This window comes from Tauraco erythrolophus, chromosome 10 (assembly GCF_009769465.1).
Source record: "Tauraco erythrolophus isolate bTauEry1 chromosome 10, bTauEry1.pri, whole genome shotgun sequence".
Lineage (NCBI taxonomy): Eukaryota > Metazoa > Chordata > Aves > Musophagiformes > Musophagidae > Tauraco > Tauraco erythrolophus.
This window is the reverse complement of record NC_141474.1, coordinates 10,506,371-10,520,952: the sequence shown is the minus strand read 5'-3', so window position 1 is coordinate 10,520,952 and position 14,582 is coordinate 10,506,371. Positions and strand designations below refer to the sequence as shown.

The 14,582-nt window shown below is 35.8% G+C and overlaps 1 protein-coding gene across 2 annotated transcripts in view; it reads left to right on the top strand.

The window, feature by feature from the left end:
* DENND1B (DENN domain containing 1B) overlaps positions 1 to 14,582 on the top strand; it is a 158,791-nt gene that overhangs the window by 97,085 nt on the left and 47,124 nt on the right. For both annotated transcript variants that reach the window (XM_086617344.1, XM_086617343.1), the window contains exons 11-13: positions 5,551 to 5,651; positions 11,381 to 11,426; positions 13,476 to 13,577. In XM_086617344.1, the coding sequence (XP_086473470.1) occupies positions 5,551 to 5,651; positions 11,381 to 11,426; positions 13,476 to 13,577 (249 nt within the window). The remainder of the gene's footprint in view (positions 1 to 5,550; positions 5,652 to 11,380; positions 11,427 to 13,475; positions 13,578 to 14,582) is intronic.

Below are 14,582 nucleotides of genomic sequence, written 5' to 3'. Positions count from 1 at the left end.
ATGCCAGCAGAATGGACTAAGTTTATGATTTAGTCTGACTGTTTATTCTTTAGAGCAGGGAAGGGGTTTATACAAATGCAAGGGCTCCCTTCCCACTCTTACTGCCTAGCAGTTAGCAGTTTTCCCCCACCTATTCAAGAAATGGGTGGGAAGGTAGGTCTTAGCAGCTGCTAAGTATCTTTTACAGGTTTGGGGCCTGATTTCATTCCCAGTCAAACAGCATTTAAATATGGATGTCCCTCTCGCAAAGCTGATAGTCTTAGGAGTTGTAATAATGTAAAGCAGAATCTTCCTTTCACCTGTACAACTGTTCTTTCAGGAAGTGGATAGTGGCTCCTCAGTAGTTCTCATGAACTGAGAGTATCGGGGTAACAGCAGTAAGAGTTCATCCAGGTTGATGGTAGCTACTGGAATTGTGGTAAAACAGTGACCCATCCCCTACAATTTATTGCAATAGGTATTAATAAGTAGATGAGATAACTAAACAGAATCTTTGGCATCTTTCAACATATGTGTGGTCAAGGCAGTGGGAGGGAAGCAGTTCTTTGGCCCAATGGGACTGTGAGGGAGGAGGGAGAGAGCACACCAGTACCCATTTCTGGACATGGTGTTGACAGAGATTGACAGTGTTTGAGAGTTTTTCAGGAAATGGTTTTATCACAGTAGTTCTTTAGTTGCTTACAGTAGATTTTGAAAGGTTGTACGGTATCACAGGTTAATTTTACTTTAGCGTTTTGTCTAACTGCTGTTGCTGTTTTTGGCTTTCTGACAAGATCCTGCTAATCAGTTTCTGTATTTCTAGTTTGTGCATTGCAGTGTGTGCAAATGTTGCCACTATGCTCTGCTTCTCTTTTTACCTTTGGTTATAGAAAAGGCTTTGAAGAAAATAATTTATATAGATAGAAATTAACTGCCAGATAAGAAACACTAGTTTTGCGCAGGATAGAGAACAGTTGTCATGTTACTCATTGAAATTATGTGAATAACAGGTATCAAATAAGCAGAATGTGTGAGCCTGCAGAAAAATCTTTCAACAAGAGTAGTGCGACTCTAGACATATCACAGTGTTTTAGCAAAAATTAAAATTAAAAGGAAAAAAAGAAGGAGACCCAGACCCTTTGAAATCCGAAGTAGAAAGGTTTAATGGTAGAAGTGAGCATTGGGGTAGCAGCTACACACATCAGAACTAGTGCATCCATGTGAGGGCTGGGAGGAGCTGCACTCTTCATGTTCCCAGGAGCAGGTAAACCTGCTTTGATCAAGTCTTGAACTAAAACTTTTCCTGACTGTTCCTGTTCAGCAGTGTGTAGATTGTGAACAACAGTCTTCCCAAGTGGCTGCTTATTGCCATAAGGTGGGAAGTAACTCGCTATTCTCTGGAATTTCTGCATTATTTCAGCCTTGCAGAGATTTCAGTAGAAGTCAATTTGTTGTCACCTAGTAGTGAATTTTGCTAAGAAATTTTGTATTGTGATCTCCCACTATTTGGAGAAGACTATATTATCATCAGGTATATTTCCAGCATATTTTTTTTTTTTCAGGAGACGAGATAAAATTGTACCAGAATAACTACAAAACTCTGGAGAAAACACCACATGGTTTCCTTGCAGGGTGATGAAACCTTATATGGTGATGCTGGCTGGAGTGTCTTATCAGAAGAGATCAGAAACGGACTGAAACTTTCAGTTGTATTCAGTAATATTAATAAATTCATTACTGATAGAACAGGACAGAAAACTTCTTTTTCTGTCTAATGAAAATGCTAGAGATTTAAAATTTAAAAATGTCAGTCTATTTAGTAGAGGGCTGAACATTGAAATTTTTTGTTATTTAACTAGTTCGAGTCAATTGACTTATGTTGTTTATGTGATTTAAAACCATGCTATTAAAATAAATTTTAAAACCATAATTGGATTTATTTTTGAAATAGAAGTTGTTTAAGCTAGAAGACATTCTTTGAAATGGAGAAAAACAGTCTAAAAAATCAAAATTGTTGGAAGCAGAAATATTAAAAGTTCTGTTCAATATAGACAAATAAGTTTCAATAGACAAAAACTTCACCTTCTATAGACAAGCTTATCTGTAAAGGGGATCACAGTTCATAGTTGATAAAATCTTCAATTGTTGCTGGCAAGATGGGTAATGTTCTTCACAGCCTTGAAGAGGACTTCAAGATAGTTTAGAGTGACTGCTTGTCTTAAAAAAGAGATTTTTCTCATCTATGACATTTCTCTTCTTAGAATTTTTTTTTTTTTAAAGGTGGATCTTGATAATTCCTTTTGGAATAGATAGCAATCAACAGACAGGCTCCATGCAAATGCCATTTTCCCTAAGTAGCGTAAGGAATTGTTTTCTGCGAAGATCTCACCATTTGGTCAAGCAACAGATGCTCATTTCTGCACCTAGGAGCTTGTGCTGTGTTCTTGCCTTTCCGTCTCCTCGTTCAGCGTTGGGCAGAGTGCCTGCCGGGGCCCTGGCTGGCTCCGCTCCCAAGTGCAGATGCTATCAGACACCCCCCAAATCCAATGTCGCCTTTAGGCTTCTGAGTTCCGATTTAAGCAGTTGGGCTCTACCTGGTCCCTGAATGCTTTTCAGATCTCGTGAACTGTCTGGTTACTTAAGACTTGCAGCGTTATTGCAAGATTTACGGTAGTCCCCATTCTATTTAGCAGAGTGAATATGTCAGTTAAAGAGGTAAGTTATTTAAATAGCTATTGCATTTGAGCAATGCAGTCGCTGCTGAAACAGTAAAAAAGACAAAAAGAGAATTTGCCAGAAAGTGTGCATCTTATCAGTATTTGCTTAAAGGCAGAGTTGGCAAAGTATTAAAATGTCACACAGTTTGAAGAGCAGCGGAATCCCATTGCTGCTTGTATTACAGGCTATATACAACAGGAAACTATAAAACATGTTCATGGCATACTAAAATGTTTGGAAACCTACTGCAGTAGCATAAATGGAAATGTTTAAATAAGATGTGACATTAAGATGTTATTAAATAGAAGAGCAAGGAACAGTACAGCAAAACCTTGATGTGTAAGTGTTCAAATCGTTACCTTTCCTGAAAGAAATGCTAAAATTTACTAGATTTTTTAAATTAAAAATGTTAAATAGATGCCAGTCTGAGTACCACACCGAAATATAGATTGTAAAACAAGAGAGTCAATAAAACTTCAAATGTTTTTAAGGAATTATCCATTTCTGTTATCGTGAGAGCTAAAATATAACACAGACATATGCATGAGACAGGAAGATAGTTCTTCATGCAAATAATATAGTCATCTTAATTCATAATTTAAGAATGCCTATTAGGAGGAGGAGGAGGCAGCTATATACATCAGGGGATATCCTGTATAACTGTATGCTCAGCTTTATTTCAGTCTGCGATTGAAGTATATGAAATGCTGATTTTTATATAGGCAGTTGCGGTTTGAAATTTACATACTATGTACAATAGCATGTGGACGTAGTAATTAGTAATTCCATATCCATTTTGAGTAAAAGAGCAGCAAACATGATGCTGAGCTTGACTGTGCTATCGGTAGTGTTAGTTAAACTACAGAGAGAGATAATATGGAAATAAAACTCATAAATCCCACTATGTAGAAGAGGGACAAGATACTCATTTATTTCTTCCCCCAAATCAATGAATTCTTAGTAACAGCACAGTAATTATTAAACTAGTCATTATTATAAGTCTAAAATGAGAGTAATTGCAGAGGTTTGATGTAAAGCTAAGAAACGAGATGTTAATCTGAAACGAAGAGTTTAAATACGGAATTATGATATACTTGGCTTTCTGTAGCGTAGCTGTCAGGCTTGGGCAGTTCGCTGGTCAATAGTGACATTCTGTGTGTCAGTGAACAGAGTCTCCTGATACCTTAACCTGCAGTTCACACATTACTGAAGCTCCAACTGTCGAACATTCAAGTCCCTTGGTACTGCTGCAGCTTCCAGCCTCTCCTGACTGGCTCATGTTTCATTCTTTGGCAATTTGCCCTAATGATATCCCTCAGGAGCTTTCAGACCCTCTTCTTTTCCATATTTAATCGTGTTATATTAATCTGAGTGCTGAGCAAACTATGCTGCACAAATTGTAATTGTCCGTGATTTCTGCTGCGATGGTCTTACAATGATTTTTTTCATTTTTAGTGTAAAAAATATGTGAACAAAATTGCAGTATAATTTTTATTTACAAGTCTAAATGTCCAAGACGGTCAGGATGTGAAAGCTTTAACTGCTGATCTGTTCCACAAAGAGGTTGTTTGTTTTTTTTTTTTTCTCCCCTGTAAAATCCATAATGTTTTAGCACTTGCTGTATGGACAGGATTTACATTTTATTTTTAGCTCTTCGTTTTGTTACAGTAAAAGTACATGTCTAATAAACAGCGCTATTACTGAGTTAACCTCAGATAGAAATTTTGTTGTCATATAAAATGTTTAGACAGTGTTGTCTTTTTCCATAAGCTTGGTGTCTTCTACGTGGGGCATTCCCTTTTTTAAAAAAAAAAAAATTTCTTTTTATTATGAGGTTTGCAGTGTTTTATGTGCTGGATGTAGGCTACCTTATTTTGAAAGCAGTCTTGATATTTTGTCATTCTGTTGTAAGTCTGTGGCTGCATAATAAAATAAATAAATTTGAGTGACTCCCTGATAGCAAAGTGGTATTTAATAGGTGAAATTTTATTTGTTTAGGTATTGCGGATTATTTTACTCACTCAAGGATCAAACTAGGCCAAGTTTCTAATCAATTCCATAGATTTTTATTTTTTTTCTTAGGGGAGTGGTGGTGGTTTTTTTTTGGAGGGGTGGTTTTTCATTTGTTTACTTGTTTGTTTTATAAAAACAGGGATGTCCATTTTGAATGGTAAGCAGATTGTAACATCTCCTTTCTTAGTCAAGGAATCCTTCATTTTCTGGTGATGCTAGTGCCAGACTTGCCAATCTCTGCAAAAATTGTAAGGAAAAATTGTAAGGAAATTCCCTGGAAAATTGTAAGGAAGTTGCCTTGCTGTCACAGGGAATATTCACTTTAGATTTTTTTAAAGGTAGTTTGGAAATCATGATAGTGACACAAGCAGAAGTTAATCCTGCTCCTGAGTTTAGTGCCCTTCTGCGGCTTCATGCGGGTTCAGGTCAATTCCAGTTGTTGCGAATAGCAGAAATGTGGACCAAACCCACTCCCCTGAGCCTTTTCTGCACTGAGTGCAGCTGAGGTGCACTCGAGTTCCGTGTCTTTGTGGCCCTGCTCGTATTTGACCATGATAAACAAGTAGTGCATGTTTATTTTCCTTTTTTCAAGGAAATAGCTGAGCAGGGATAACTTTTCATTGACTTCTCAGTCTTATTTTTGCAATGTTATGCTTGTATACATATATCAAAGTTCTTCATATATGCATTTAAGCAATTGAAAGTAATTTTAAAAAAGCTATATTAGGCGATTTGGGGAGGTTAAGACTCTTGCATTTCTAAACGTTAATTTTGGATTTTGTATTTTCTTTTTATTCATATTTTTTGTTGCCAATTCTGTGTGTGTATTTTTATTTTTAGTTAACTGCTTGTGTTCATGCGTCAGCTGCATTGTTATATCCAATGTATTGGCAACACATTTACATCCCAGTGCTTCCTCCACATCTTCTGGACTACTGCTGGTAAGACAGCTAACTTGTTATCCCCATTTCTGAAATTCTGACCTGTCTTTTAATTCTAAGTAACCGATGAAAGCACTAAATACTTATGTGAATAAATATACAGGATTCAGTTCATGAAAGCACCTAAGCCAATGCTTAAATGACAACTTGAGTAGGGATATTTCAGCGTGCCTTTCCATGGTGTTTGAAGTGGTGCCTTGAATTGCAGTGCTGATTACTGTCAATGCAGCGTTTAGAATCATGTTTGTAATAACCTTTCCTCATTTATTTTTAGAGAATGAATTCAGTAATTTAAATGTGACTGTGTTATGGTTTTCTTTTATTTGGTGTTTATTTTATCTTGAGATAAATGATACTGATAGACGCATTCAGAAAAAAAACAGTCAGTGTTGCTGGAATAAAACATTAGTGGGCATCAATGTTTCCCTTAGGTCTATACAAGGATTTCATATTTGTATTTTAGACTCAGCCAGGTTCAGGATCCTTTCCAACACCTTTCCAAAAGAGCTTAAAATCTCTTTTTGGTACTTCCAAAATTTTCATTGTGAGAATTCTGCTGCTTCTGACATGTTTCTATTCACATGACAGAGTTTGTAATTTTAGCAAATTTTTAAGTTGAACAAGAAAGAATCACTTTTTGAGTCACTTCTGATCCTTCAAGAGGATGATGTTTCTACATGCCTGTGTTTTAATATTTCAGGCAAAGAAGAGATCTACTTTCTTTTATTCATAGTAGTGCCAGAAATACCAAATGAGAGTTTCCGTTAAAGCACCTAAACCAGGAGTATCCATCCTTGGAGACTTTCACTTTAACTAGACCCTATGGATCTGTGGTGGAAAAATGAACCATTTAAAGCCATTTTAGAGCTCAAGAATTATTATTATATATGAAAACCAAGTCAGATGCCTACCAATATAAGTCTGTTTCTGTTATTAATGTTTTGATTCACAGAAATAAATGATGCTTGTATGTTTGTTGGGCTTTATGTGTTTTTTGTTGGTTTTTTTTTGTGTTTTTTTTTTTTTCCTTCCCCTGGAACCTATACATATTGATGTTCCCTTGAACTTCAGCCAGTCTATTGAACTTCTTATTTTCAGAAAAAGTTCATTATATTTCCTTAAGTGTCTGATATTTTTTCCTCCTGTTTACGATATTTGCCCATGGTATATCTTTTTCTGTGGTAGTTTATATACTTCATATGTGTATTATTTCTTGTTTTTAAAATGAAATCAAATGTTCTTCTGCCACTCCTCCCTTTACTTTCAACTATAGCTAAGCCCTTTCATCATGATAGTTTTCTTTTGAAGAAACTCTGTTCTAATTGTTTTTCCTCCTAGCTTTGATAAAATGCACCAAGATGTGGGTAAAGCTTGTATGTATTTGTTTAGTTTTTGTATTACTTGAGCTTACCACCAGAAGCTTTGTAATTTCTTCACTGTCATCCATAAATGCTGTTCTCAGAAGGTAGATGAACGCCTTTATTCAAGCTGTACCCTGCAGAGTGCATCCTGAATACTAGAAAATTTTTTTATTTCCCCTCCTAAGCACAGATAATGTTTCCAGAAATAATAATGTTAAATGCTGTACACAGCTTCTTGTGATGATGATAATAGTTGAGATTCTAGGTCATTATGGTGTGACCTGAGAATTTTTTTTACTCATTAAAAAGAAGCATGGAGTTTCTTAAACTTGTAAAACTCATATATTTCCTTTTTTTCTTTTTCACAGTAGTACAATAGACTGGGGAAAAAAAATAATTCCCTTTTTAGAGGTGTTCAAATAGAAACATAAAGTTCATGAAAGGGAATGCACAATTGATGAATTTACCACAGTAACTATAATTCAAACCTTTTAACTCAGATTTTTGTACATTTACATTTCTCTGTCTGATCATGTTTGGTTTGAATGGTTCTTTTGTGAGACAGGTTGGAATAGCGTAATGAAAACACATAAAATACTTAATATGCCAAAACATGAGGAAAGCTAACAGTGAATAAATGTTTTTTTCATGAGTATATAATATATCAAGTTAGAAAACCTTGATGAATTCATAAGGTCAAAGTTTATGCTAGGGCAGACCTAGCGTGCGGTCCAAGAGGGTCATGTCAATTTAAAATTAGTAAAATAATTTTCTGTTTTTTTAATATTTTCATTTGTGTGTCATTTTGATAGAACAAAGTTCTTTATAAAAGTGCCTTTTTTCCTTTTAACTTAACATGCATTTTCATACCTGGAAACAACTTTTGTTGTTGCTTCATTTGGACTTTGTAGGGATGTCTCCCATGAACTCTCATTTTCTTAGTGTTGTTCTGAAATTGTATTCAAATAAATGAAGTAGGGGATTATCAGTTTGATAATTTCGTTCACTTCAAGGGAGTAAGGCCATTTTTACACAAAGATAAAATATAGATTAAATACAGGCCCTGATCCTGCAACTGTTTTTTTGTATGTTAATCATCCAACATATTTTGAGAGAAAACCATGATTTAAAAAAAAATGTCTGGGACTATATATCTTCAAAATTTCATAAAGATAAATGTTATAATTCTGTGGGGGTTAGAATTTGATAAATTACATAAACCTCTCAGCTGGTACATTTTGTGGGCATGAAAAAAGAAAAATGTATCTTTCAGTAAAACAAATCTATATTAAAAAATTATTTATGTTCTTCCACTTGTTTTAATCAAAAAGCCTCTTAGGTTCTGTCAGGCAACCTGATACACAGAGCGGTTTTAGACATAATGTAACAGATGTTCTTAAAGTAGTCCAAACCCACTGGTACTGTGGGCTGTAATACTGTCAGGATTGTCTGGGTTGTGAGTACTTGCAAGTGTGTGTATTTGTTTACTTCAGGATGTTTCCCCTCCCCATGTAGCTTATCTTGGCCTCGAATTCTGTTATGAGAACTCCAATGTGAGAATTGGAACAGCCATCCAGAAAAGAAGAGATAATAAAGTTCTTTTTCTAAAAGACAGCAAAATACTAGGCAGTGAAAGTAACTTTCCTTTTAACTCTAGAGGATGGAAACACAGTGGAGTTACTAAAAAATTGAATTTTCTGAATATTTTTAAGACTTGATTTCTTTTCTACATTTAAGTAAGCAAAAAAATATTGTTGCACTCAGCCCAGTAGGTGGCTGGCTTTCAAGAAAACTTTTTAAAAAATTAAGTTTGAGCATTGATATAGTAATTATGTTTGAACAAAATTAATTTTTGTAGAAGAGAAAGCTAATTTCATCAAATTCCTGCGTAATTTCTTAACAAACTAAGTCACTGATATAAGAATGTATAACAGCTCCGCCTGTGGATGGTAAAGCATCTGTTCTACTGATGCTTTGTTAAGAATATGATGCAATTAGAAAATTCAAGTTACAATTGCAATGTGTCTTTTTATGAGATTTGATCTCTTCTGAATCGGGATATACGCATACCTGTTTTTGTGAGAATGGGACAATTATTTTCCAATTAACTAGCATGTTTTGCATAACATAGTAATTATTTTAGGCAATGATGCTGTAGATTAACAACATTTTTGGTAATAACATGCATAAGCAAGAGAAAAACTATATAGCAACTCCCAATAGTATCATATTAAGCAGTTTCATGTACATATTACAAACTTCTACTGTTAAGGCTTCAGAATCCAGCAGTAATAAAATTCATTCTTTGCTGAAAATGATCAAATTTACTTTCCATACCTACAGTTTTTTCATGCATTTTCAAGATCTGTTTATCTAATTAGCTTTCTACCTTTATTCTGTTAACTTTTCAAAATTGAAATGATGTAGCTGTTGCTTTGTTCTACAGAAAAGAGCTACATGCTACCCTTTTTAATGACAGATTTATTAATGGAGCAAGTCATCAGCAATTTTAAGTCAGTACAGGCCTGGTAAAGCTGCTAGAACAGCGTCAGTGTACAAGAAAACAAGCGTGCATAAAATGCGTACATGATATAGCACTTGTTTTCACCATAGTTTCTCCAGTTCACATTGTTTGTAACTCTTAAGACACTCTGACACGATGAACCTGCATATTCAGCAGAAGAATCATCAGTTACACGTCAGTTGAAGTCAGTCTCGTTAAATATGTTATGTATAAGGCGTTCTTAAAATTATGGAGTGTTTTAAAGCTGTGTGATTCCTCACTGAATACAAATGTGTGTCTGCTCTGGAGGGACACCCGTTTACGATTCCATGTAATTTGTGTTTAGTCCGTAAAGGCATAAGGCTCTAGCCTGGATGAAGTCATCAGGAGGTACTAAAATTTTTCAGTATTGGGCTAAGTAAAAGATGTTTGGCGACATCGAGGCTCTGTTTCCCTCTTTTGAAGCCCCATTGCCTAGAAACCTTAAGCCATGACAGTTTGCAGGCTCAGCAAACCTTTATTTTAGTAGTATAAGCATGATGAAAGCTTATTTTGGCCTCAGTCAGTCTGGAATTTGAGTGGTGAGATTTTTTTTGTGTGTTTGTTTTTTTTAATGATTTTTTATCTCATCGATTGTTTCCTGCGGGACATGGTTAATGAGAGCAATTGGCTAATCCATAGCGTGTACAGATTTTTCTAAAACTGGCTGCAGTCGCAGGTGGGTGAGAATTGCTACTTTTGCTCCCAGAGTTGGGACCAAATTGATGAGGCCACATGAACTGATGCAGTGAAGCCTCTCCCTGGGCCTCAGCAAGCCCATCGCCAATCAGTCGGTGCCAGTGGCTCAGATCTGTGATTGAATTAATACGATGGGAGAAATTATTTGATGTCAGCTATCTGTGTAACTTCGTAAAAGTAATCTTGCCTTCCATTTATTTTTCAGAGATTATTATTTAGGGTTTTTTTTCTCTCTGTTCCCTTAGTATTTCATTTCCCACTGAGTTGCTTAAACCAGCCTATCTATTGCTCACTTCTCTGGAGTGAATATTTTTAGTAATCTCACAGTACCCAAAAGTGTGGTGATGATTATTGGATGTTTTTCTCTTCAGTGGTGGATACTGAGTATATTCCTGGTCAAATGTTTCCAGAACACATTCACTAGAGGAAAAACCAGAAGATTATAGAAAACCATGATAAATCAGCCTGACTACTTCAGTTTCTTGCTTGTATGCTGCAGGAAGTCTCACTCCAGAGGCTTTGTGTGGATATTTGTTTTGTTTTGAGAATATAGTTCCTTGTCTTATTCAAATTGGAAATTAGAAGTTTACTAACTTGAGTTAAATAGTATATTATACAGCTTCCAAGTGCCCATCAAGGAAAGGTTTCAGAAGCACATTCAGAACCCTAACTGGCGTTAATGATGTTTGCGTTGCAGTGTGATGATGTTAACTGGTACCACGTTCTCCAGAATGGTGTTTTAAAACCATCGTAGTTCTAGAGACAGACTACTTTTGGAACACCTGCTAGGTTGGCTCTGCTGTACAGTATGGTTGGCTATTAAAACTAGATATGGCAAGCTGGTTAGCAAGTCTTACACGTTTTCTCGTTCATACATCCGTAGCTAGGAACAGCATCCTTTATTTTTTCGTCCTCTTTACTGTGGAGTAAAAGAGAAAGTAAAATAAAATTTCTCTTGTCTGGTAAAAATTTCAGTAGCAACTATGTACATTTAATACAGGCTTAAACAGAGAATGTTAACGAGGGACTGTACGTGCCAAAATTTTAAATATTTTTTGCTCCGCAAATGTTGTAGTAGTTGGTACTTAAAAATAATAATTTGATCTTTTCCACTTTTTTTTCTTCAGTGCACCGATGCCTTATCTAATTGGTGTCCACTTAAGCTTAATAGAGGTAAGTTTACTATACACTTCTCTATACTGGTAAGCATGAGGTGTGTGTGCCATAAATTATAATTTTAATGGAAATGCCTTGGAAAGAATCCCTGTTACATAGCATACAGAATTACAAAATTTAAGCTTCAGATGCTTTACAAAGTAAAAAGTGTCCCTCTTTGAAATCTTGCTTTTGAGGTGTTTTGTGGAGACGTGTGAGCTCTACATCACAATTTGTTTCTGTGTCTATTTAATAGCTCAATAATAGCTTTTCTTTCGCCTTTTTTAATGGTTGAGCTACAGATTATCCTAGTAATAAGAACAGTTAAAATTTATTTTGGAGTCGCCATTAATCAGAATTCAGCATCATTCTCATTTCCCAGTAATTTATGTTCCTGTCTTTCTGAAAATCTAAGAGTAACATTCATACTGTAACATTCGTAACCATTAATTTAGAAATGAGTATTTTTTGCCAAAAAACAAGAGGTAACCTTTTCAGATTTAAACATACAACAGAACAATAGAACTCACCTGAGCAGTAAGTAATAGCTGGGTCATAAATAGCTTTGCCACTTTCCATAACCATTTGATGACACCGTTAAGCCTGCTTTTGTAGTCTGATTATTGTGCTGAGTAGATAAACAATTTGGGAACTTTATTTCATTTTCCATTTTCACTTCTATTAAAGCAGTTTCTAAGGATATATTCACATTTGCTAAGCTGATGAGGTGGGTTCTACCCCAATCTGAGCCAGTAGCCCATGTGTGTTTCCTTCTGTCACGTACACTTCTTAACTCTAGGCATCACATTATTTTTTCTCAAGTCAAGCTCTTAATGATCTGCATACATTGATTGTAACTATCTTTCCCCCTGTACTCAGCACTGGTGAGGCCACACCTTGAGTACTGTGTCCAGTTTTGGGCCCCTCACTTCAAGAAGGACATTGAGGTGCTGGAGCGGGTTCAGAGAAGGGCAACAAAACTAGTGAAGGGTTTAGAGAACTTGCCCTATGTGGAGCAGCTGAGGAAGCTGGGACTGTTTAGTCTGGAGAAGAGGAGGCTCAGGGGGAACCTTATTGCTCTCTACAGTTACTTGAAAGGAAGTTGTAGGGAGATGGGGGTCAGTCTCTTCTCCTACGTTATGAATGACAGGACGAGAGGGAATGGCCTCAAGTTACGCCAGGGGAAATTTAGGTTAGATATCAGGAAGAATTTCTTTACAGAGGGGGTTGTGAAGTATTGGAACAGGCTGCCCAGGGAGGTGGTGGAGTCCCCATCCCTGGAGGTGTTTAAAAACCGTGTGGATTTGGTGTTGAGCAACATGGTTTAGGGACCCTGGCAATGCAGAGTGAATGGTTGGACTTGATGATCTTGAAGGTCTCTTCCAACCAGACGATTCTATGGTTCTATGTCTAGGATCTTTCTCCTTATTCCATCAGAAAATACTGGAACAGAAAGGCTTGCTCTTAGAAAGAAGTCACTCAGTTCCTTCTAGAATTATTTTGTGGACTGCGCTATTATGTATTATTGTAGGACCATATAGAAAAGAACTCTGTCATTTATTCCTGAAAGGAACAAATTGTTTAATTCTTAGCTGCTAGTCAAGTGCATTGATGACAGATTGTTTCATCCATTCTTCTGTAATACTGGTTAGACATCACATGCCTGGGACTTACATAAATCTGCAAATAATTACTTAGTTTTCTCTGTTTCTCATCTCATTATATGATTAACATCCTATCTGATTTTCACAAATATGAGAGAATGAAACGTTGTATAGTTCCAATGTATTTAACTGTGTTTTCTCTAAATCTTGGTTTTTAAGAATTCATTTCAGATATTATAAATATAACCTTACTGATGAAAAGGAAGCATTTTTAAAAGCTACTCTGAATCCTGTGTCTGATTCACAAATCCTGTGTCTAAAGCTAAAATGTTTTGGGTTTTTTTTTGCCATTATTGTCCTTTGTCAAATCATCGTTTCTAATCTAGCACATAAAAATATACTTCGGAAAGATGCCATGGTAAAATGCTTTCCCACTGTTTTTTTTTTTTTTTCCTCTTAACAGAGAGTAAAAAATAGATCACTGGAGGATGTGGTTTTGCTAAATGTTGACACAAACACTCTAGAAACCCCTTTTAATGACCTGAATAACCTACCTGGTGAAGTGGTGAGTCTTACAGATATTTCGTTCTTTCTTTCTTATATAGATACTTAAAGTAGTTATTTTTGCCTGATTTTGCTAACTGCTATAAAAGGAATAAGGTGCTGAAAAGCACCAAGTGTAGACTCCTATATTTGAGATTTTTACCTTTTTGACAGTTGAGGAGATGTTGAATGGGACATCATATTCCTTATTGTAAAAGTAGGATCGTAATTATAAAGCTAGCTGCATTCATTAGGCATAGCTGCTTTAAACGCAAGAGTCTCTTCATCTCATCTTAATCATTATATTACAAAGTAGGCATTTCTGTCTGCCTAGTGGCATGTCTTGCAAAAGAACGAGAGAGTTTTTGAAGGCAAAAAGAAGAAGGGGGCCAATTATCGGCTTCTGCTTCCCTGCCACCTGCCAGCGCTTTCCTTTTAATTAATGATCTGATGGCACTGGTCAATATAATAAGAAATGCTTGTACAGTTGGGGTCAGAAAATTCAGACTTTGATCTTCTTCAACTTTCTGAAACATTTATTTGTTTTCTCTAAATTATTTCACTTTTATTTTAATCTCTTCTATCCTGCTGAGGGCTGCATGAATGAAAACCTATACTGTTTGTCATTTGCTTTGGCAGAGCAAAGACTGCTTACTTAGAATTCTATTTGTAAATTAAACTGCAAACTCAGTTTGTCATAAAAGACATCTGATCCTTTTGAAATGATGAAAACTGTCTTTTGTCTGTAAAGGATGATAAATTAAGTGCCAGTTCTTTCTGGACTTTGATCTTGCAGAGGGTGTCCCCCCTCTTTTTTTTTTTTTTCTTTTTGCCTATAGGGGAACATATTCTGTATATCATTTTAAATAGTCAGAAAATTCACTTACCTTGTTTTTCCCAATAGAGCTTTAAAATAACATCATTGTGAAACCTCTGTTTTGATTGTTTGGGTTTAGATGCTCAAGCTATCGCGAACGGTTGTCAGCACAAAGAATTATATCTCGAAATGTGAAATCAAAGTCACATT